We start from the raw sequence: 25673 nt of genomic DNA, 5'->3' as shown, positions 1-25673 counted from the left end.
GAGAATGTTTTGCATCTATAGGAGTTCAAGAAGTAGCTTGCTTCTTTTCAAGAAAAATGTAGGTTTTCTTTGCGATTCAACACACAGCAATGCTCTAATGCATAGACAGACTGTTCTGTTCAACAACATCCAGTAGATCCAAATAAAAGATTTTCTTTAAAAGCCAAGTGCTTCTTGATCAAAATAAATTTTCTTCAAATTAAAAAAAAATAATGCACCCTTTCTACCTGATCCATGTTATAATTTATCTGTTGCACAGAGGACTTGTACCATTACAAAAAAAAAGACATACTAAGAAGAGACAGAAATAAATATTTTCTTCCCATTCTTCATCTTAAAAAGCAGCTTTTAATCAAAAAATATAGTTAAAAAAAGAAATCATTGCCATCTCTATAAGAAGGCGCAGCACAAAAATCTTTAGCTTGAAGCCAGGAAAAGACTGGAAAACATGTAAAAACATAAAAGCTATAGAGTAGAAAGTGGTTCATATGGCCTAACCTTAACGTCATCATAAGAAACGACCCTCCCAGCAGCCACTGGTAGGACTTTAATAATAAAGAAAAGCAAAGGAAAGAATAGCAGATTGGAGTGAATGGTGTAAAGAGGATGCAGGGATTTTGTTTTACAATTTTTAATAGAAACTACGATCCCTTATGACTTGCTGTACGCCTAGGCAATGCCCTACATCTTTACACAGAAAGATGAGGATTTCACCTTTAGGAACCAGTGCGGGAGAAGGCCTTGGTCATGCACCTAAAAGAAAGATGACAGCACTACAGATGAACTCTTCCAAGTGCCTGACCTAGAGAGGAATGAATACACGTCTAAGACATTTAATGCCTGTCTCCAGAGAAAATCTCCACTTCATTTGAGCAAGTCTTTGAGTCAAGTCATTTACTTCAGCAATAGAAGCAAAGAATTTGTGTATGCTTTACTCTGGTCTTTCCCAAACAGATTACTCTAAAGAGAAAGAAACTGCATCTTTAGCAAGTAGCATACATGTAATCTAATTGGTACTAGAAGGCAGACACCAAAAGCCTTTCCTCTTTTGAAATGCAGTCAGCATCTCCTTTGTAGGGCCAAGGAACATAAAAAGCTAAAAGAAATAGAAGAACATCATTAGCTTGACTTTTATTAATACCCAGGAAGGTCACTGTTAATCTGACTGTTGTTATCTATAAAATTTTCTCCAAAGGTTGTGCCTAGGAGATTGGGTTTTGGCTGAGACTTTTTTCCCCTTGCACAACAATTGTGTAATTAGATTTTTCAAAAATATAAACAAAACCTTTCACCCCTCCCATGCAGCTAGCTGTGTCAGCTTTAGAACATACGTTCCCTCTGCAAACATGCCAATGTCTTGCGATGGATATTCTGACAAGGGCTGACATTGCTATGAAAAACTGATGCTTGGTTACCAGATTTTGTGACAATACCAGAAAGGGAAAAAGAATAAAGATTTAAAATTGCTAATCCCCTTCCTCCCACCCTCATGGAAAACGGAGAGATTGAAAAAGAAGTATTAAATATATAAGACTGAAAATAATAAAATAATAATAAAAGAACAGTAAGATCAACAAATATGCACAATTAAAAGAAACGTTTAACATTCTGAAACAATTTTAAATTGAGCATTTCAGTCATCCTCTAATATCAGGAACCAAAATAAAAAAAAAATCTGCCTCTTCTCCTTCAATCAATACACTCCCTTAAGAGTCCAAGCTTCAAAACATTCACATAAAATATTAGCGCTATATATTTGCAGTAGATAAACTGAACTAGCAAGGCAATCAATCAATTTTCAATTACTTGTGGCAAGTAGATAAGACGATAGTGTACACACTAACAACTGACAATAGTCACCTAATGAGCAGGCTCAAACTTTATGGAAGTCACAAGCCTCTGGGGGTCCATAATTAATAATAACCATTAACAATCATAAATATGTATTTCCTCTTCTGTCTTCACCAAGAAAGTTTATTACACGTAACCTGAGATGTCCTCATCACAAAACCATCCAGTGCAACTTATTTCAAGGACCACAAAATGTCTCTTGTTTTATAGGGGGCGGGAGGGGCATAATTCATGAAATGCATTAGCAAAATTTCAGGTGTAGCAAAAGCATTAATTTATTTATTACTTAGTATATCACATCATTTTACATCCCAGTAGATGTGTTCTAAATAATACCATACTTACAACGTCAAACTTCTGTGTGATGTTCCCCTGGACATCAAGTAAATAAACTTTGCCATAATGCGTTCCCAGTGCCAAAAACTGTAGAAGAAATAGATAGATTATACAAAGAGAAGACACCACAACCAGAACTACAGCAATGCTAAATGAACTCCAGGATGTTTAGCAGATTAATGATTAGCAGCACTCAGAAGAAAAAAAAAAAAAACTTCTATAGACAAAGCTTATTTTAACTGCACCTAAAGAATAAAACAGGGCTTCCAGCCCATATTACTGTGATAGTGCAAGTTAGCTGTCAGAATGAGTCATGAGGACCCTCATCTACTGACAACTAATGGTGTGTCTGCAGTCCGTACACACTGCCTGATGGACTGTGGCAGCAAATTAAAAATGCAGTGTGAAAGCAAGGACTAACACAGACCTGAAACAGTTCTGGGCTCCCTTCCGCAGCTTTCTTTCAATTGCAGTGGTTTCCTTTGGGCTTTATTTTAAATTTTCCTTCATCATTAACACAAAACAAACCACTGAAACACAGGAAAAGGCCACTGGTAAAATACTGCTGGATTATAGAAGGTCTCTGGCTGCATTTAAGCACAGAGATAACCACTGGGTTTGCTTTCTTTCACATAGTAACACTTCTATGTCAAACACTCTCAAGATAAATAATGCTTCTCCTTGGCAATCTCAGGGGTTTCATTCCAAAAATAGGTAACAAAATAAAGAAATCTCCACACAAATACATACAACCACAAACTTATTTTGATACAAACAAGACTGCAATTGATTCTGAGAGATCTGCTGTTAATTGAACCATGTGAACTACTCCTAAGTAGTACCGAAGTTCTTCCTTTTCTGTTCGATTTATGACAGAGGTTTCTCTTATTCCCCCTTTCCTTTTCAGCATTACTTAAATAGTCTAGGCTCCTCAATTCTCTGTATTTCACTGCATGTGAGCATGCTTCATTGCAACCTATAATGAAATGCTCAAATTTACAGGCACTGCTAAGCGTGTCAGTCAGGCAGCACAATCTTTAAAAAATAACCTTACAGAAAGTCAAGGTTTAAAAGGATTTATCAAAATGGAATTGCTTAAAATGAAATTTCAGTTCAGGCACTTAAAATATGAAGCTACATTAAAAGGAGTCAAAAAAGGGAAAGAAGGAGTTCATTAGAAATTCATCCCCTGCAATGCCTTTCACTCCTGCAAGGTTGCCTTTTTTCAGGAAGAAAAAAGTCCCCCGGGTAAAAAAATCAATACTGGTTAATAAAACATCAGGTGTGCAGACATAACTAGGTATGACTATTCCACTGCACAGGCCTGCTTGAATGCACCAGGTGCCATGACGATTAGTCATCCAGTGCAGACAGCAAGCCTGGTGAAAATATGACGCTTTAGCAGCAAAAAGAAAAGAAAATAATAATAATTCTGGGTGGAAATTAGTCGGAATACGGATTCCTAGCAAAGTTAAAGTGCTTTAATCAGAGACATATTTTACATAGCACTACGTCATTTTGTTAATAATTAGTCTTTAGCAGGGCTTTTCCCGTTTTAGCAGGAAAACAAAAAAAATCTAACCAAAGAACACCCTCACAAAACCTATGACCCACCTTCACTCTTCAGCTCCTTTTCCTAAAGACTCTGGCACCTACCTTCTAACCATATTGATCCTTCTTATAAATAGTGTATCTAGTTTGCTGGAAAACTAAAAGTGTTGGGATACTTAAAACAGCTTTCCTGTATTGTCACTCTTTGTGACACCACAGTTAAAGCTGTATCTATGCACTTCCTTACAGAAAAATCCTGTTTATTTCTTGGCTTTCAAAATTTACCTGAAGCTCAGAAAGGTAAGGCAAACAGGTCACAGACCAGGATGAAATGCTTGCCAATTTTCAAAATATCCGTTTAATTCTAAGTTGCCAAAAACATTTTAAAAAGACTTATTGTTTTCATTCCCACAGTTAAAATACACGCTTCATCTCAACAGCCTCTTGAGCCATGGCAACAGTCCTTTGAGTAAAAGAAACACAGCACAAGTCAATCTAAAAATATAGCCAAATAATAGAGATAGATGCCTCAACAATAACCGTTAAGGAGCTATTACTGGCTGTGAAAGATTATACATTCAGAAAACAGCAATTATGTTTTACATACTAAAAGTTACTTGACAAATCATTAACTCATACTTTCAGATGTTCTTTAGCATTCTTCGATATTTTAAAAATGCTCTCCAATATTTATAAAAGACAAGAAAACAAAGCAATTGTTTCAATCAAAGAAACAGCTGAAGTTTCTTCACTGCAAGAACAAAGAAACAATTCTTAGTAAAATTTATTTACTTTTCATTGTTGATCCCATTCTCCCATTCATTCTTGTACATCTGAAACTTTAATAGTACTAAAGCATTAAAAAAAAAAAGATTAAAAAAGCATTGTAATTCCTTTCCTTCACACTGTATTAACAGAAACTCAGCCGTCTACCACAGCTAGATAAATACTAATCTGGCCCTTGGCATGATCAAGTCTGTTTTCAGGGATTCAGGCTGTATAAATAAGCATAATATATGACATATTATATGACAATTTCTTTTCTGAGATAAAGGGAATTTGGGACTTTATCTCAACTGTAGTTCATGGTACTGTCCATAATTAAAATCTAGTGAGCATTTCCCAGTAGCTTATGTAAACATTGCATCTAACAAATTACTGCACCTTGAATTCTCACCTCATTTTCCTACTGAGAAAGGAGGGACTGTTCAACACAGGCTTACCATGAATTTTGTTTACATTATTGTTGGCTTGCACTGCACCTCTAGATTTGGCAGTACTTCTACAGAGAAATATACTGGTGCGTTATAAGCACGGATAAAATACATAAAACCCAAGCAGAAGAACTATCTCTGCCCCAAAATAGCGTGATACCTTTTCATGCACTGTCATGCAGCTGGCTGCATCCTTCTGTAGAATTTCAGTCACTCCATTAGAAAGCCGTTCATACTTCAGCTTAGGCTCTTCTTCACTCTCATCTTCCTACGTTTTTAAACGCACAAGGAAAAAACAAACAAACAAAAAAAATTAGAAGTTCATTTTAAATAGCAAGAAATTTACAGATACCCCACAACTGTCACACAGCACCAGGCGAAGATGGATCACCATCGTATCTTAACAACAGCCATTACAACCAAAAGCCAAACTTTCACATTTTTGTCATTCCAGAAGGTTTGGGTTGTGCTTTTTTTTTGTTGTTGATTACTCTTTTCACTCCAAAGTTCTGGGTGCAAACAAAGACTGTTTAACAGCATATCAATTCAGCTGCATTGTAAGAGGTACTTAGTTAATATCTAAAAAGCAGGAAAAAAATGTATGTGTGTACTTTGTTACATAAAGTTAGTCATTCCCAATTCAGAAGAAAAATATAAATGGCAGGGGGGTTGGAACTGGACGATCTTTAAGGTCCTTTCCAACCCAAGCCATTCTATGATTCTGTGATGATTCTATGATATGGAAAAATGGATGATAAAATAAAGTGTGCCGCTATAGCCACATTTAACTCTAAGCTGAAGCATGCAGGTTACAAAAAACTTCAGGACCTTTACAAGATGCTGCACCTCTGTAGGAAGGGTAGGGGCAAAACACTGTGAACAAAAATAAACAGAATCCACTAGGAATAAGTTAATTGTACAAAACATACCAGTGGGCTTATGTTCAAAACAAGAAATATAAATATGTTGTTGCAAAACTGGCTGGGAAAAGGATCCAGACACAGTATGTTGTTACGGATCACCTATATCATCTGCAGTAAATCCCAAAGCTTTCCTTTTTTTTTTTTTCTTCCCCAAACATGTTAGGTATTATCACCAATCACTACCTAGATGCAAAGACAATGGCATACTGTGAACAAAGAGGAGACTGAGCTAAAAACCACAAGGAACAAACTCACTGCTCACACAACACCCACCATGCTTATCTCCTAAGGAAAGGAAATCCAAGGTGCAAAATAGGACTCTGGTCATTGGCATCTACCTGTAACAGATGGTCTACAGCAGTACAAGGCTAGAGAGAGATTTCATAACCTTCAATAAGCCTCAGTTAATACTACACATGCCTAGACATACAAAACCCATATATATCCCTTGGTTCTCACTGGGAAAAAGTATATACCTTTCCTAATAATCTCCTACACACACTGCCAGTTCTAATGAATGCATCAACATGGAGTGTATTTCACACACAAAACATTTCTTTCATTCCTAAGCCACCAAACTACACCAATGAGTGCTTTAGGAAAGCAGATCCCTTACTTCCCCACCAACCACTGGTTTCCATTTCCTAGAACAGAAAATAAAAATGCACTGTGTCGGCCTATGGCAGAAGAAGTCTATTTGTGCTATGTTTTATTGTAGCTAATGATCTGAAAAGTAAAGGTGGAAAAAGAGACACATTAATAAAAATATTTTAAGTTGCCTTTGGAGTAGCAAAGCCAGTCTTTCCCGTTTACCATGTGTGCTACCACCACACACGTTAATAAACACATACCCTCGTACAAACCATATAAAAGCCATACAGACTAATGGAAACATTCAATATTTGGCACCCTGCTTATAGAAATACACTGCAAAGAGAAGATCTTTTAATATGTTATTCCAGAATTTTGTGACAGAATACAAATGAGATTAATATAGGGATGTCAGCAGTCCATGACGTAGCAGTCTGAAGTGAGGTGTCAAAATGTCCACCAAGAAACAATTTTATTCAGTAAAGCCCAACACTGAACAAAGTTGTTACTAGACAGAATGACAATGTCAAATTACAGGGCTGTATATAAATCAGCCAAATTACTTGTGCCCACAGATCCTTAATAAATGACTGCAGTGGAGCAGGAGGAGGTAATGTCAGAAAAAGAAGTACAGGGAGTGGAAGGAGTATGCGTCTGTTTTACAGCAATTAATGCATTATTGCATTTTATACATTGCTTACAAAGATTACACTTGAAATGCATGGGTAATCTCTGAATAAATTCATAAAAGTCAAAATTGAACTCCAGTCATCTAGTTTTTATAAGATCCCACGTGTTGCCTAAGTCTGGACATCAAATGTGCAACCAACGTGAAAAGTTAATTCTAGTCTCTTCAGTAGTTTGCATAAAAGCATTCATCCATGGACCATTAGATAAAGTTACTGTAAATAAGTTTTGCCTGTCTTATTTATGAGTGAAAACTAAGTAACTTCGCCTGCACATGCATATACAAAAAATATATACTTTCAGAAGTCAGTGCACTGAAGCATTCTGCCAGGCTTCAAGAAAAAGTAAATAAAACGAAAACTTCAAATATAAGACACAATGATGTACCCATTTCACGCTTTTTTGACAGGTATCTTTTATGTTAAGTAAAAGTCAAGCTAAAAGGTGAATTGAAATGTGTGTGTGGAAGGGGGAACTTTGCTGTAAACAAAGTGAAACGAAAAAGATGATTTGCAAAACTGCAAGATTTCCCTATTGCTTCAGACCCTACATTATGCACTAAATGCATTTGATGATCCCTTCTTCAGAGTATCAGAGTTTAATCATTTTCAAGGTATTTTTCTATCAGGAAAAGCTGTTATGCAGTCTGAACTTCTATGGTAAACACAACCCAGTGTTAATAAAAAGCAAATCAATATTTTTTGTTAAATTTTAATAATCCTGAAAACCTACAAATAAAACCATCAGCAGCCTGAGTTGAGATGACAGTTAGCTGCGTTTCTATGACAACCTGGAGGAATTGTACAAGTCCTGACTCGCAGCAAAGCTGCGATATAAACAGTGACATTTACCCCAGACAAGAAAACTCACAGCTTCTTTAAAAAAAAAAAAAAAAAATCAATTTCTCAACTAACATGGATTTTTACTAAGTGTATGGCAATTTTAATTAAAGAGAAGTCCTTTAAACCATCCTAGAGGAATCTAAACATTTGAAAATAAATTTTCTAGCACTGCTTCTTGTACCAACGCTGAACACTTCCTTCCATATAGCCTGCCTAAAAAAAAAATCCCCACAACACAAAACCACTGAATTCTGAAATTCTTGTCAAATGTACTGAGAGAAAAAGAAATATATACTATACAAGATGTTTAAAGTAGTCCACAGATGGCAGCTTTCAATTCTGAAAATGAAGAAGACCCACAGAGCTGACAAGAGGAAGCTACTCTTGGGTAGGTTTAAAATAAATAATAACCACTTTTCAACCACAGGAATGCTAATTTGAAACTCATTTTCCATTTATTTTTCTCTTTGCCTGTTACTGCTGAAGCCAAGAGTAAAATTGCTCAAAACACACAACAAAGAACTTGCTCCAGGTATCCATAAATATTTCCCACTGAAAGCACACTTCCAATTGAAAGACATATTCTAACCAGCCGGGGAGACCAATATACATCCCTTCCTATTGAGGGCTCTCGTTTGTCACTGCTGAGCTCCTGAAATGAACACAAAATGAACACAAACTCCCCTTCCTGCTCCTACCACCCCATGGGGACAAAGCTCACTACCACGTCCTCCTCAGGAAGAGACCAACTCAACCAAAGGGCACTGCAAATGTGCAATATGCTCTCCAAAGGCCGATTTCACTGCGAGGAAGCTCATCTGCCTTACTAAATGCAAGTTCGTAGCCTTCTTCAGGTATTCTGGCCCTGCCTTTCCTAGTGTGGAAGCAGGCACAACCGCAGTGAAATCACGAGTCGAAAACCAATCCACGTAAATCGGTCCTTGCAAAGTCAATTTCCAGCAAGAACCTGTGGGCAGCTCCTTGAGTTATTCCATTAGCCCACATTTCCTCCTGTAGCAGTGGATCTGCCCACAGGACTGTCTGTCACATGAACTACATGCTCTACTGATTGTGGATACTCTAATTATATTACGGGCATTGACAGCGAAGTGTCATCCTTCCTGCACGATTTGTCCTCTAAGTTTTTCAAAGCCTTTATGGAAATAAACGGTGCATACATTATAAGGCAAGTGCCATTCATCTTTGCTCGCACGTTGTCCATCCAGTTCCAGATAGAGCCCCAGTTACTGGAGGTGGTCACCCCAGCATTGTTTACGCTTTTAAGTTTTGACCCTGCAAAGCATTTAAACTCAAATGGAAAAAATACCTGAGCTAATCACTTCAGGGATTTCAAGGGGGCTACGCTCGCATCCTACTGCAACAAACCCTGGTGTCACAGGTCTTAAGAGTACATGTCTTGAAGAAATGAAGAAAAGAGAAAAAAAAAGAAAAAAAAACGCCAGCTCATTTTCATACTTTCTTTCACATTCATCTCTGTTTGAGAAACTGTAAGAAAACTGTTAAATTGGCTCAGTTTCTCCCATCTTAGAAGCCATTAAAAATGCTCTGCTGCCCAAGTACAAAAACAACATTTCTTGACATTTAATGCAGGCTAGATCTGTGGAAAGCCATGTAGAACCAACTAAGAAATTATTTTTTCCTTCCAAAAACAATTATCACTCAGAAGAAAAAAAATAAACTAGTTACAGTTTCAGAATTAATTAATTGATGAACTATGTGAAAATCTTGAATTAAACCAAAGAAATCAACACAGTTTATTTTGGGATTGAAATTAAGGTTCATAGAGCATCCTCTGTTATGCAAAAAATAAACACATCCTTTGTGTGTTGCTGATGGTAGGTTCACTTATTAAAGAAATCCAACAACAAATAAAATACGTAAAAAGACTTCTAGTCCCATAACACAGTCTCGATGGAGAATTACTTAATTCTCTAAATGTAAAGAAGCACAAAGTGCAGCAAAATTTCCAGCAGCACTCTGTTATCAAGATCACCAGTTACCTTCGCAGACAAATCAAGGCTCTCTCAACAGCTTCTTGACTTGATCCAGAAGAGAAAAATGTCCAACTGTTAGCTTTTTATGGAAGTGGTGTCTTAACTGGAGGGTTAGATTTTTATTTTAAAGTTTTATTTTGGAAGGTCTCTGAGAGGTGCACCATCAGTGGGCATTTACACCAGTGCCCCACTTTTAAGACAACAGAGTCCGGAGCCCTCTTGAGCGCGAGGAAATACAACCCAGCCTCCCCTAACCACCCATTTGCAAGACATGGGAATATGGCTAGTGAATTAAATAATCCAGCAAAATCCTGCTGCAAGTCAGCACATCACACAGGAGAAGCACATGATGTACCACACGCAGGAGGTTCAATATTCTTAAAGCAGTTTTCAAAATTATTAAAAGACAAGTTGTAACAAATTGCTAATGTCTGTTGATAGATTTAAGGAATAACATCGTAATGTTGCTACACAGTTTGTATATCGCTTCAACTTCCAGCCCAGATGACCTCTTAAAATGGTTTGGGTTTCGTTTATTTGAGAACATGGCAATGAATAAAACCTCCTAATTTTGAAGTACTAAATGGCTTATCATGCTCGTAATTTTAAGTATGATAACACCTTGGTTATAATTGTGATGGGGATAAATCAACTTTCTCCCTCCTCCTCATTATATTCCCGTTTACTAGGTGCAAAACAGTCTTCATAAATGCTACTCTCACTTTATGCCTGCTGGTATCAGGTTACTACCTGTACTTTAAAGACAAGAGGTAAAAGGTAAAAACTTTGAACACATATATTAAATCTGTATCAGTGCATAATCTATTTGATATCAGAAGGGATCAAAGAATATTTTTGGAAAATTGTTCACTTTCCTCTACCCCAAAATCCAACATGCTTTTTGTTTCCCTGCAGTAGATCCAATTAACCTTATCTGATATTAACACAGGTGGCATTCAGCGTGCATACTAGCAAAGCCCTGCTCTTCTTCATGATTTGGAAAGATCACTTTATTTGAAAATCATGACCAGTTCTGGTCAGAAATGGGAAGAGGAAGGAGGTTTGGTCTGGAAAGCCTTAGAAGTCGGACTTCTTCCATTGGACCATCCGACTTCTTTAGTGTTTGTCTCTGTCACCACAATATTTGAAGGAAGGCTCCCACAAAATAAAACGTTTTCACCACTCCTGTCACGGAAGTCATAAAAGCCCATACCCAAACTCGGGTTTCTTCTCAAAATCAGTGTTTAGGTCCCAGTTACTGTGAAGAATCATTTAAGGAAAATCATTATTTCTAATAAAAAGAGCTGAAAATTCACAACACAAATAGTTCCTACCATTTGTGTTTCATTATTGTAAAAACAGAACTGTGTCACTACTTAGTATAATGAAGAAACACAAACTGCCAACCAGAAGCCCATTCATTCCTAGCAAGATAACACCTCCAAGTTATAAATTAAAGATCTTCAAGTAGATCTGGCTGTATTTGCTTTTCAAACAATCCCTGTGTCCTGAAATGATGCAACACTTCACTTTATTTGCAAGGAAGCATCTCAAACATCACCGTCCCAGCTGCTCATTTCTACATTTTACCTCCTTTTAAAAGAAAAAGAAAACAAATCCAAAAGCAAAACCAGAAGAGAGCTCTCCATCCTCCACTGTTTTGGGACCTATATCCACTTGTGCTGAAAAAACAAGTGACATTGAGCCAACAAAGAGAATTATACTAGAAGAATATACACCTATTGCATAGTGCAGCTTCATTGTTACTCTTTCTCCATCACTAGGATTTGATTTCCAGACTTCTGTTCCTTTCTCAGTGATAAAAGAGACTACCCATGCTATTTTCAGGATTAGGATCTTGACTCGATTTCTCTCAATGCAATCAAATCCCTACCACTAGAAGGATGCTAAGAAAAACTCAGACTAAGGCCTTTAACCTCCAAAAGCTCAGTTTGTTAGGTAATAAAGGAACTAGAACAAAATTTCATTGCAAGTTGTTGTCTTATTTATGTTGCCAAATTTAAATATCATGTGCTTAACCAGACTCTGTGGAGGTCAAAAGTGACTAAGAAAATTCAAACCTCTTTTCCTCTGGAACTCCAATATTGAAAAGTTTGTTCCCACAAAAAGCTGAATCAGACAAAACCTGAAAAGACAAGTTTCCTTTAAAAAAAGATCCAAATTATACAATTACTGATCTGAAGTGCCAAACTGGTTAGTAATATCAATAAAGAAACAAATTACTGAGGTGGGCAAGGGGTACATAATTATCTTTATAAAACCTCGGTTATTTACTTCAGTTTTGTGGAACACTTGTATGACAGTGCAAAATACAGCAGCCTGTGCACTTTTGACAGTATTTAAACACAGGTTCTGTGAGAATTAGTTTAGAATAAATGCTAAAATCACTCAGAATAAATAAATAAATCCATCTGTCTAGCTGTACAATTAGTTTCTATTCCATATCCATTGCTACACAAAACAACGAAATGACACAAAGACTGAAATTTCTAAACCATGAAGTCACACTTGTAACTTCAGGTACTAACAAACATTTTCCTCTAGTTCTCTGGTGAACATACAGTAATGCTAGCTCAGTGAAGGAAGTGAAGTGAATAACCTCCCATCCAGTTCCTTTATTATTCCTCTTATACAAATCACCAATACCTTCCCAGTATCTGGCTGTAAAATTGGCAAACATGGATTACGATGTTAAAATTTCACACAGCTGTTTTCTGTTCTTCCCATGCATTTTCTACAGGGATTTATCTAATCCCTCAACCTCTTTGGAAAAATGCAGATATCCACCAGGAGCAAGGAATTACGATGATACGACTGCCTGTGAATATGTATCAAAACAGGCTGCATTCAGAGTATGAAATAACACATAGATGAAAGGCAAAGCAGAGAGCATTTTATTCCTTCTCAAAACCATTGTGGTATGCAGGATGTCATACTGTTTTGTGGAACACCAACTGAGGATTCACTCGCACAGGTTTGAAGGAGCTGGGCATCAGCCAAGTTGTGAAGCAGAAATAACACAGATGACATACTGCAGATGAGCAATCATCATAAATCACATGTACAAAAAATAGTAGTAAAGCCTATATAGCATGTGATTTGGTTTCAATTCAACTCCCGTAAGTTTCTTTTATTTTACTGGTAATTTTGTGCATGGCAAAGCATATGTGAAAACTTTTAAATCCACTCCGGTGTTCAAAAGCACAGGATTAGTCCATCCACTTCAACTGCACCATACACAGAGGCAGCACAGGATAGGCTGTTTTATCTTCCATGTCTAAATCCAACTCCAGCAGTGAAAAATCCAAACAGTTCAAATCTCAATGAAACTACACATTTCTACTTGTACTTTCTGTTTGCTGAGTAAGGAACTTGGGCAAACATTTGTTTCCTCTGTGAACACCACTTGAGCAGTCCGGTTGCCACCTTGTGATGTACTGCATATGAAAATCCTACAGTGCAGTTTTGGGAACAGTAGTTTTTAAAGTTACTTCTACCCAGTCGCTACAGTGAAAGCTGAAAGTAAATAGCTGAGATTTCCCACTATTTTCCATTTTCCACCCAGATAAATGCACTTAGTATTTTGGAAAGGCTACATCTGTATACTCTTTTAACACTAGTTTTGCAATTGTATTTAACTTATGTAACACGCTCAGCAGCATTTTTAGTTTTTATGTATTCCACAACACACAGACAGAACAGGCACTTCTGGTTAATATTAATAGCTCATAAAATGAGGTATCTAATTTTCACTCAAAACCAGAAGATATTAAAAGAATTTAGCAATAATCCATTTTTTCCTGCAAGTCAATCCTCAAACGATGTATATTATAATGTTAGTTACTAGTCACCGCAAACTTGTTTTTCAAATTAATGTATGAAAAGATTCCATTTAAACTTCAATAAATAATTTACCACGCTCATCCTACTGACTCAAATTGATAAATTATTTGCATGATACATTTTCCCATTATTAAGGAGGATAACTTTCTATTTGGAATTTATAGATCTTTTCCTTCCATTCACCCTACTTAAAAGGACAATTTCACTTAAAGCCATGTGGGGAGAAGCAATCTCTCTCCAGACTGCTCAGGTATGTGAAACATTCTTGAGCATTTTCCTCCCATTTTATATTTTTAAAACAATGGGAAGAAATAATGGCAACCATAGTATAAAGCCATTCAATAATAAAGACAGGAGGCATGACATGAAATGATTTACCAAAGGTCAGACAGAAAACAAAAAATGGCAGGTTGGGCTGAGTTACAGTAGCCAAGTCTACTTCTTATTCATTTTCTGTTGCAATGGTGATGCTCCTTCAAAAACTACTAGCCACAGAAGAGCTCACCTCTTCCAGCCCAATGCTCAACCCTCTATGTTAAGAGAACATTTTGATGGAAACAGAGTATGACAAGGAGCCTTTTTAACCAGATGCTTTATTTACTTGAAATGATTTAATTGCTTTGACCTAATCCAGACCTAGCCTACAAGACTAAGATCTGGAGTGCACTGAAAAGGAAAAGAAAACATCAAGGTTTTTTAGTTGCTCTCCTGTTAACGTTTATGTATTTCCTAACTATGCTCAAGTTCAGATCACAGTCTTTAAAACCTTAAAGAACAAAAACACCACCAATTTAAGTGGCAAAAGCGTAAAGGTGAGAGATAGTAGTAAGCCAACATAAGCTGTTTGAATGCTGGGTTAAACAAGAATTTCTACAATACTTCCCCTCTACAAATTCTCCTAGAATTTATTAATACGTTAATAGCGTTTAAATAGCTAACAGAATAAATTTAATGAACAAATATATCCCCTTCACAAGGTAGCAGTGATCAAAGATCAGAAAACAGGCCAGAAAACAGACTAGGAAACATAAAAATGGAAGTGCTAGAACGGAAATATACAATGTTATACAGAAGAGAGACATGATCCCTAACAAACAAAAGTACCTAATAAAAAAGAGCAATACACATATTTACACAGCATTTTAATTCTGAGAAAACAAATTATTATTCTTCAAAACTGTTTGTGGAACATGAGCATCTGCCATTTTTGTTGGTGGTTTCCTTTAATAGGGCGAGAATCCAAATCAAAGAGTTTACCCTCCATGCAGTGCAGCCCATACAAAAATCAAGTGTAATTCTTTACATAATCATAGAATCGTTTTACAGGCTCAAGAACTAGTTTTATGATTCCACTGCCACTTCTTTTTGAAAAGGTCCTTCCTGTAAAGGAAATAAGTACTGGACCAGGGCAACCTACTCCGGTCAATTAGAAAGGAACAGAAAACATTAAAGCCTGACTAACCAAATTTCAGGATGTTAACTTGGCTCCAATTCCCTCATCAAGTTGGAAGGTTCTAGTTTTTGATACTTCCCGAATTTCATTTCTTCAGTATATCACACTGACAAAAAGTGTTTCATGAGCTAAGAAACTTGTCAGAGGTAGGAAACTACTGCTCCACTTCATAAGGGGGGGACAAGAAAGAGGAAGAGCATAATTAAGCCAGTACACCAAGTCCGAGGCTGAGACAGGAGCCAAAGGTCCCAGGACTCAAAGACCTGATTCAAAACACTTCTACTGCATGCAAGGTACACCTGGAACAACTGCTACTAATTTATGCAGACCAGCAATTTTCAAGTACACAATGTAACTGATATGCCTTTATCAGTAAAAATTAATTCTTGGTGAGAATGTTTTGTGCACTATCTATACAGTGAAGACCAAAAAAATCTGCTTGACCTCATAAGATTTCATAATGTCAGAGGTTGAATTTTAAGTTTCATACTGTGCAGCACCAACAAACCAAATCATCATAATACATCGACGCAGTGCAGAATGGCATGGAGGTTCAGAGAGAGGAACTTCAGGAATACTGAAGTTGACTCTTTAGTAAGCTTTTGTTTGAATTAACAGACCCAAGAACTCTGTTCAGAGAATGCAAATGACTCATGGGTGAATTTCACATTACATAGTGTTGTATGTGCTACTGTAATCTAACTATTCCTTGTTTTAAGCTAAAAAAAAAAATGACTTGTTCTCATGTAAAACAAAAATTTCTTTAAGTCACTCCACCGTGGTCCATTATGTAATATAACAGGATTCTCTCATTAAAATAAAAACCTTTTAAGACCAAATTACAGTCTGAGCAGCAGTAGCAACTTCAATGCAAGAAAAATATTATTGTGCATCCCACTTTAACACCATGTTGCACTGCTACTGAAGAAACCTCAATACTTCCTTCGTTTGATTAACATAATCTTCTTCTACTTCACTGGGAACATCTAAGAAGGATCTGCCTGACAGAAAACAGCTCAACCAAGAAGAGTTAGATGTTAAAGAAACAGACACATTACAAAAAAGAAAAACACTTTGAAAACAGAAATTCAGACTCAGGCTATACATAATTTATTCGGATTTTTTTCTCCACAGTTTATGAACAGCCAGAAGTCAAATTACTTTATTGTCTGTTTTTAAGGTCTCATCATTTATTGTCTGTTTTTAAGGTCTCATCATATGTGACAGTCCAAACATGCAGCTCCAGGTGCTGTAAAATAAAATTAAATAAGCTAATGAAACTTCCTTATACTAGGAATTTTCAATCAAACAAAGCTGCTCAGGCTCATTTGATGATGGGGTTGCGAGAAGTAAAGCAAGTATACTTAATAAGCACAATTTGAAACAAACAAACCAAAGAGGAAAAACAAACAAGAAGATACAAAGAGAAAATGATTGTGTTTCAAGAGCACAACGGAAATACTTAGCAAATCGCATAGGTTTTTCTCTTGAGAATTAAAACACACTGTTAGATACACTGTTTCCTCATCGTATCAGTCTGTCTAAAGGAAAAAAAAGTTTATAATACCCCATATCATATGTAAGTATATGAAATAAAGTCTAAGTTGTACTGTAGTTATCAGGAAAGATCTACAGCATTTCTATAAGCGCTGACATAATCAGGCTTCTCAGTGCAAAGATACTGATAGTTGTTTAACATCTGAACATATGCATCACCTCTGCTAATTAACACCTCTAAATTTTACACATTCTGACAAACAGCTGGCAAGTATTAAACCCATTTAAGCAGCCTTAAGAACTCAATTTCCTGAGAAGCAAGAGTTGTAACCAAACTTACAATGAGGGGCTCTTAGCTGATGTACATTCAAAACAGTCATTTTTGCAGACTCTCACGTTTGAGACCTATTGTAAAGCTTTACCTCCAGTCTGTGCTAATGAGCATTCTGGCATTTGTTAAAGAACATTTAATTTAAAACAAATCAAGCAGGTAGCAACTTAGGATTAGCATGTTATATACTAAGAGCTAATAAAGGAATTACACTAAAGGAGTTGCTGCATAAAAGAGAAGCACTGCATGTTTTAGGTTGGATGTTAGGAAGACCTTCTTTATTGAAAGGGTTGTTAGGCATTGGAATGGGCTGCCCAGGGAGGTGGTTGAGTCACCATCCCTGGAGGTCTTTAAAAGACGTTTAGATGTAGCCCTTAGTGATATGATTTAGTGTAGGACTTGTTAGTGTTAGGGCTGAGGTTGGACTAGATGATCTTGGAGCTCTCTTCCAACCTAGACGATTCTGTGATATTTGACTCTACTAAGGCAATGGCAAAGCAGTGTAAAAAGCACTGAAAGAAAAACATTTCATATTTTGCTTATGCATCCAGTTCAGACAGGGACATCATTTACTCAAAAGAAGTTATTTAAAATTTATCTTCCTCCATAATAGAAAATATTCCTGTAGTATAACTTATACACATCATATAGTCACTGAAACCAACAGCGATAATTTTCAATTGTATGGAAAGCATTTAAATGAAATTAAGTGCAACCAATTGTATATGTAAAAATCTTTATTACTGTGATGGCAAGACTTCAACAAAATCCATGCCATAAATATTATTTTAAATAGATCACAGGACACAGACTGCAAGGATTAGTCCCAGACTCTAGTACCATCACCATAGGATTCATCCCCAATTATTCAAACTATGAGCCATCCAAAAGAAATCATACAATTTTACAATCACAAGAAGTAAGAGTAAAGCCACCAGTTCAATCTTATCTCTGTCCGTGCTTCAAACGATATAAGCAAACACTAACAACATTTAGACTTGGTGGTTCTACCACTATTTTTATACCACCTTTGACATTGCAAAGGCTGTATGATGCCTATGATTTCTTGAAGTGAAAACAAAAAAAAAACAGTAATCTGGCAACCTAATTATACTAATACCACTGTAAATACTTGATTTGTAATGGGCTAAGTGTTGAAAGGCTATTAAAGTACTACTAAACCAAGCTCTTCCTTCTTCTTAAAGAAGAAAAATTGACCTGTCAGGTAGCCATGCTCACTACCCTGCGAACATCAACCCTTGAGGGAAGATTATTTTTCTACAAAATGCTGAGTACTTGGCCCAGTCACTGTTAATGTGCATTTCACCTCATTAAGCCCCCTCCGCATCCAACGTAGCTCTAGAACGAAACCATTTCATGCTGGACAAAAAGAGTCTGTTCCCAGCAGCTGTCCCACACAGAAACACACCAGAAAAGAAACATGCCAAAGAAATCTTTACTGATCACTAGGAATGCCCTATTGTGCCACCACAGCCACTCATGAAAGGCAGAGGAGAAAGTTATCCCACAATGAAAGCCACTGTCCTCTGCGGAAGGATTCTTTCAAAAGCCACCACCATAACCTCTGCAGAATCCACCATCCTGGAAATTAGGATTTAAACCTCCTTTTAACTTAAATACAAAGCATGAAGATTTGGCACTAGGAAAAGAACAGAAAATCTTCCAACCAGCAAGTCCTTTAAAGTTCTGGAAGCCCAGGAGCCACTTTCATTTAGATACATAATGGGTGAAAATGCTCAGTCAAGCTAATACCCTGCTCTGTAAAATCTGTTCTCGCTGGTGGCCTCAACTGAAGCTGCTCAACCACCCCTACTTCTTCCTTCCTATAGTCATCCTAGAACATGCTAAAGCCAAGTATCTCTTGCCAAATATCTTACGACCCCTTCAATGATTGCAGCTTCGGAGTTACTATAGTACTGTCCACAGACAAGTTCTTGAGTTCTCTGTAGTTCCCTTTCTCTCCTCATCCCAGTCCACTTTTTCCAGCACGTAGGCAGACCTCTCTCGAACACGAGACAGTTCTTGACAAAATGCAATCTCAAGAACAGAGACTCTACAGAACATGATTAAATCCAGGCCTTGAAGTTATTAAATAACACAGGAACTACTTTAACGTATTATTACTGCATATATAATTACACTGTCAATTAAACTTTCATTTGCTTCATTTTCAAACAGAAGTGCATACACTTGAATCTTTCTCTCAACCTAATTCACTCTACTACAATTTGGTGATTGTGTTTTCTTTAAATATAAGGAAGAACTTACTAGCAAATCACAGCTTCTTTTAAATACCTGAAGTGCAGCTTAACACCACTGTAGAGTACCAGCAGAACTTTTAAGTAAGCAGCTGCCAAAACAAACCATAAAGCGTGGTATTTTTTCACACCAACAAAGGAGTAGCACTAACACCTATTCAGGTACCAAGCACTTTAAGCAGGCTTACCTCAGATTCATCTGTTGATTCTTCATTATACCCACTTTCCTGAAAACAATGCGAAGAAAATAGGGAAAATTAGCTAAGTGCATACATAACCCTAGACAACTGAGTAACAGTTCCCCTTTAAAGTACTTTTACACCTTTATTAAGAGGCATGAGAAAACTGGGAGCAACTCAAAGTTCAGAGTGATTCTGAACATGTCAGAAATTATCCTTTCCATTCATCCCCAATTCATGGACATGTAATCTAGTGCCACACTAACACTCAGTGGCACCAGCTGACTATGAGACTATAGTTGGTTACCTGGCTAAAAGAAAGAGTGAACAGCATCATCTGTGCAGTTTCCCTCCCCTAAGAAGCAGCAGTAAGTTTTGCAATGTCTACTCATGTCTTGACTCACACGGCAGAACAGCATTCTCTGGTTATCTAGCAACTAGCACTTTTATTCAACTATTAGTTCACTTATTTTAAAATTAACCTCAAGCCATTTTCCATATACATCAGCACTGAATGACTTTCTCCTTCCCATCTTACATCAATGGAAACCAAGTGCCTTTCTCTTGCCTTTGAAGCAACGGCACCTTTAAAATATCTCTCTCTGGCAAGACATTGAATCTTACTGTGCTACAAAAAAATTTAAGTCGACTTCTGCTAATCTCTCACCTGTCCACTGGTAAAATCTGCTGATGCAATGCCTCCTCAAAGAGGTCAGCAAAATGAAGATTTACTTAACGTATTTATCATTATCAATAGCAATAAAGGGTTACAACTAATATGCTGACAGTGAATGTAAGCATTTTAACAACGAAATATGATATAAGCAAAGAATGAGCAAGAGAGAAGGCAGCAACTTCCTATAAGCCTATGAGATAATATTTGGACAATACAATAAATAGGTAGGGAATTTCATCAGAGAAGGCAAAAAAAGAGACGATTACCAACGGCTTAAGGAGAAATGAAAGGGGAAGAAAATTTAATGTACCAATGACCAGTGTCATCTTTAGTTTGCTACATTTATTTGTTTTCCTTATTTATAAAATGCACTGCTTGTGACCTCTAGGCAGAAAGCAAATGCATGCAAATGCCTCGTCTGCATTACAGGAGGTTTACCTTTAGTGACCATCACAACTGATCAGAAGAGATGTGGATGGGGGAGAAGAAAAGCACCATTTTTATTTCCTACCTGAAACACACCGCAAGATGTTACCATGACTGCTGTCACCTCTTTCCTATATTTTACTTACCGCAGCGATGTCCACCTCTAAAACATGTATCCCATAGAAGGGTTATCTGCCTAGTCTGTATTTATGACTTGAATTGGGAAATGCCAAGTAGAAAGGATATGGGAGTCAAGGGCAGATGAAGAGGGATTAAAACCTAGGTATCTTTTCAAGCCTGGGTTTGACTTTTCTTGTAGCACTGTTTCTTTGTCATTCTCACTGTCTCCACTCACTAAACAGTTACCTTTCAGGAAACAGCAATTTCGTCATATAGAATCTCTGCATCCTAAATTCTACTTAACAATAATAACCAAATGATACGAGAACTAAAATATCATGATGTAACATTGCCAGCCTATAGGACAAGCAATAACACACAAAGTCCAATGCAAAAGATCACCAGATTCCTAACAGAAAAAATCGTATTTTTTTTTTCTTTCAGGGACACTAAGAGTTGAATACTCAACTCCTTTATACATCAAAACCATTAGATATACCATTTTGATATTCTGATACACTTCTCAGAGTTGAGAATTTGGAGGAAAAAAAGGAGAATTTGTTTGGAAAAAAAAAATTGATCTGTTCTCCCCCCCAAAAAAACATGCAATAACAAAAAGTGACTTTTTTGCTGTTACACAAGATTTGCTAGTAGTGCAGCTATAACACTTAATTTTTTCCCCCATAGTTCCTAATTGTTTTGGCTATTCAGGAAAACACAGATGCAAGGAAAGAAAGTGACAAGAGGGTGAGTTCATAACATTACACCAGACAGAGTAACAAAGCCCACTTGCTGTTACACTTGTTGATTTGTATATCCACCCATCACTTAAGATTTAGTGTAATCTTTCTTGTTTTAAGTTATGTTAAAGGACATCCTTGGAAAATATTGGCCTATGAAGTCAGGGCACACCAGAAGTTGATTCAAATGATCAATGTGTTTTGATCTGGGACAACTACACTGTTAATGCTACTGTATTTGAAAGCTACTACGATTGCGGCTACAAAGTTTCATAACTGGCACAGAAATTCAAGCAAATGCTTCCTGGCCTTAATGATTAACTAGGGAAAATAACATTCAGTAATTCAAAGGGAGTCTTGGCTTAGGAAACAAATCACAGAACGGTTTGGAAGGAACCTTAAAGATCACCCAGTTCCAACCTCCCTGCCATGTGCAGGGACACCTCCCACTAGACCAGGTCGCTCAAAGCCCCATCCAGCCTGGCCTTGAACACCTGCAGGGATGGGGCATCCACAGCTTCTCTGGGCAGCCTGGGTCAGGGCCTCACCACCCTCTGAGTGAAAAATTTCCTCCAGTTTGTTCCTTGACAACAACTCAGCTGAAGGCATTTAGAATTGACTCGTACCTACCAACTCACTTTGCTAGCAACTTTCTGTGAAAAGCTTTTTGCCTGACTTCTCCCACTCGCACAGGCAAACTGGAACAGCAAACTGCAGTTACGACTACTCTGGGGTTTTGTCAGGTTACTTCCCCCTCCCACAAAATGCATGAACCAAGAGGATTATACTCCACTTCTACTTTTTAGTAGTCTTGTAACTGTGGAAAGAAAATCCCCTCAACAGGGGTTTGTAGATGGCCAGAATCTCAAATCATGTAGGAATGACTGTCACTGGTAGGTCTCAGACTCAAAGGGAGAATCAGCTGTATGCTCCAGTCAGCTGGCAAATGCTGGTGCTCAAGCAGCCTAAGAATAGAGAACGGCAACACGGATGAGGAAGCCATAGAAATGCAAAGTAATCTCTGACCCTTATAATCTCTCGCTTAGTAGATCCAACATAACCTTTCAATAGATCCTCCTTTCTAATGAAACGGGTATAGTTTTCCCTTCACTTATAAAACCAGATGTTACCAAGTACATTTTTAGTCCCATAACTTGGATCTGCTGGGAAGGGAAAATTATGAACTTGTATTTCCAAGGAACTGTGCCAACATTCACCTACACAGCGATATATACCTTCCTTCCAGTGTACCTGTGCATACTCTGCACAGAAAATAAACAGAAACGAGTAAGATACGATAATGAAAGTTTGCAAAACACAGACTGCTTTAATCCCTTATGTTGTTATAGAAGGTAAGAAGATTTATCAGGGTTAGTTTTATCCTGAGAGCTCTCTGAAGTGTTGTTACAGTTAAAAATTCACCATAACAGGCAATGAAGCCTCCCCAAGAGAAGCCAGCCCTAAAATTGAATCCCTGACAGCAGAAATGTGGAAACCAAACACCTTTTCCCAAACAAGACAAATTTCCCTGGGAGAGTTTTAAAGCTCTCCCACATTAAGGCTTTTAAGAGAGACAGAAGTCACATTGTTTAGCCTCTTGTCAAAAATAAAAGCCCTAGCTTGGCAAAGAAACTGAGAAAGTATTCAGAATAGTGAGGAAATTCATTCCTAGCTTGTATTTTGTCTTCCTGGGAAGGAGTCATCTGGAAAGGGTGAGCTTTATGAGGCCACTCACTTCAGAGATGTGCGGGTTACAAATACCAAACTGTCCCCATTTACCTGGGAAGATTCCCCTGTTGAGATGCACTCGCCCACATGCCCTGCACCGCAGGGCACACGCGAGTTTCTTAACCCTTTTAGGGTTCTCAGCCCCATTTAGGGCCCCTTTTAGGGCTGAGAAGGACCTTTCCCTTCCTCCACCCCCCAACCTTGGCTCTGTGAGGGTGCAAGCTGCCTTCCAACCAGCCACCCTCACGCCCAGCCCCGGGGGGCTACCTAAAAACCTCCCCCCCTCCTCCATCTTCTCCCCCTCTCCACCCCGGGCGCAGCAAAGCTCAGACCGCCGCTCCCTAGCCCCTCGGGGACCCTGCCCCGCCGCTTCCAGGAGCCTCCCCGGCCCCGCTCCCCGCTCCCCGGGGGCTCCTGGCCGCCGGCCCCGCGGCGGGCGATCGCCCTGCCCGTCCCTCTCTACCTTCTCCGCGGCTTCCGCCATGGCGCGGCCAGCGGCCGTCATGTGAGGGGCAGGAAGGCGGCGGGGCGAAGGCACCCTGGGAAATGTAGTTTGGGGAGGTTTTTGTTGCTTTGGGGTGCCTTGTGTCCGTCTTTCTGTCCGTCTTGTTAAGGCACACGATGCCGAGGGCCAGTCCCAAGTGTGTCAGGCGGTCCTTGAGGGCAAGGCGCGTTTATTGGTGCCCGCCTGAGCTTGGGCTGTAGGGCCAGAAGGGCCTTGCAAAGCCGGCATCTCTTTCTGCAGTCAAAGAGCTGCTGCGTTTTCTCTTTTAAAACAGAAGATCTTAATGCCTTGCTTGCATCCAAGCTACTTTTTCTACATGTTAAAAACCGACGCTAAAAAGCTGTAGGCTGCACTTTGTATCGCTCAAGTTCTGTCAGTGGAGAGGGCCCAAATCTAAGCTGGAGCTAGTGTGTCCGTATACAAAGTCCTTACCGTTGCAATCAATGAATTTAAAATGTGCTTTAGTTTGGCAACTAAAGACAAACCTAGACTGTTATGCTGGAAACCTATAACCATAAGGCCATGAATTGCAAGTTAAATTCAGTGTATTACCATGGCACTGGAAGTCAGGTATATCATTCTATGCTTTTGGAAAGGAATAGCCTGAGTTTTGACAAAGGAAATACAACTGTCCCTTGAAGACAAACTGAGGGGCTGACGCTGGGCTGAGGGAGAGCTATCAAGTCAAAAGTATTAATACAAGAACATATAACTATCATGACTACATTTCAGTCGGAAATGAGATAATACAAGAACACCTCCATTCTTCATCCATTACCAGATGTCTACGGACTATCAGGATACCACAGCAAAGAAATTTATAAATGCCATCCTGTTCATACAAACCAAGGGACTCCACAAAGAAGATGTTTGGCTGCCATTGTACAAAATATTGTTGAGACCTCATCTGGGAAAAACTGAATTTCAAGACACCTTTGATCAAAAAAGATGAGTTCAAGATGAAAAGGGGCAAATCTGAAATGATCACAGAAATGTAGGGCCTATTTTATTGGTTTCTTCAGTCTAGAAATAAGAGGGAGCTGAAGAAGAAAACGAGCTATTAAAATAAAAGCTACAAGATGAAATAGTCGTCAGCTTGAAAACAGCTGATGCATTTCAGCTGGAAATGAGAAGTAGATTCCCATGTATCAGACAGGTGAGGTCCTCAGAAGAATCTTGCTGGCAAGAAACGTAGCTAATTTCAAGATGAGGCTTAATAAACTTCTGTAAGAGACTGTGAGATACATTTGCTGATATCTGTGTAGCTAACATAGAAAACTCATTCCAGTCCCATTCTGACCTCCTGAATCTTAGTCCTGTTGCTGTCAATGGAGCCAGAACGTGTCCTCTGTCTTATCTGGTACTTGAAGACATTGTATATCTAGCGAAAGGAAACTTTGCCTGATGCATTTTTTTTCCTTGTTTAGGAAAAAAAAAATATTAGGGGTTTTGGTTTTCAGTTTTGTGGGTTTTTGTTTTTCCTAAACAGAGACATTTTGTAGCACGTTTTAAACTGGAATAAGCATTAATAACTGACTTTAAAATTGCCAAGAAAAACAGAGTGTAAGGGAGGGATGGCAGATCTTGTAAACTTGGCTATTATAACACCTAATGGGACACATTTGTTCCAAACAGAGCAGTCAAAGAACAGCTGCTTTTGTTTCCACTGCACATAGAATAAGTGGTGTAAACAATGTGATTTACTTACAGCACGCTCCTTATGTCTGGCAGAAACATGCAAAACTGTATTTTTTTTTGTTTGTTTAGGCTTAAGGTATGAATTCAATCTGCCATGATTATAGGTTTTTATTGTGTCAGAAAAATTTCATATGTTAGCATCTGATTTTGCCACCCCTACCACACCC

At 38.0% G+C, this 25673-nt stretch overlaps 1 protein-coding gene across 2 annotated transcripts in view; it reads right to left on the bottom strand.

The window, feature by feature from the left end:
• The window catches only part of VPS41 (VPS41 subunit of HOPS complex), a 107255-nt gene extending 83372 nt beyond the window's left edge, over positions 1-23883 (bottom strand). Inside the window, exons 1-4 of one of the 2 annotated variants that reach the window (XM_080582229.1) lie at positions 23767-23883; positions 19623-19661; positions 5113-5220; positions 2197-2274 (exon numbers count right to left, since the gene is read on the bottom strand). In XM_080582229.1, the coding sequence (XP_080438355.1) occupies positions 2197-2274; positions 5113-5220; positions 19623-19661; positions 23767-23808 (267 nt within the window). In that variant the 5' untranslated portion in view covers positions 23809-23883. The remainder of the gene's footprint in view (positions 1-2196; positions 2275-5112; positions 5221-19622; positions 19662-23766) is intronic. The other variant, XM_080582230.1, reaches the window with a different exon arrangement.
• Between the last annotated feature and the right edge of the window lie 1790 nt (positions 23884-25673).

The sequence above is a fragment of the Anser brachyrhynchus genome, assembly GCF_964034855.1.
Source record: "Anser brachyrhynchus genome assembly, chromosome: 2".
NCBI lineage: Eukaryota > Metazoa > Chordata > Aves > Anseriformes > Anatidae > Anser > Anser brachyrhynchus.
The sequence above is the reverse complement of the archived record's forward strand: the minus strand, read 5'-3'. Positions and strand labels throughout refer to the sequence as shown.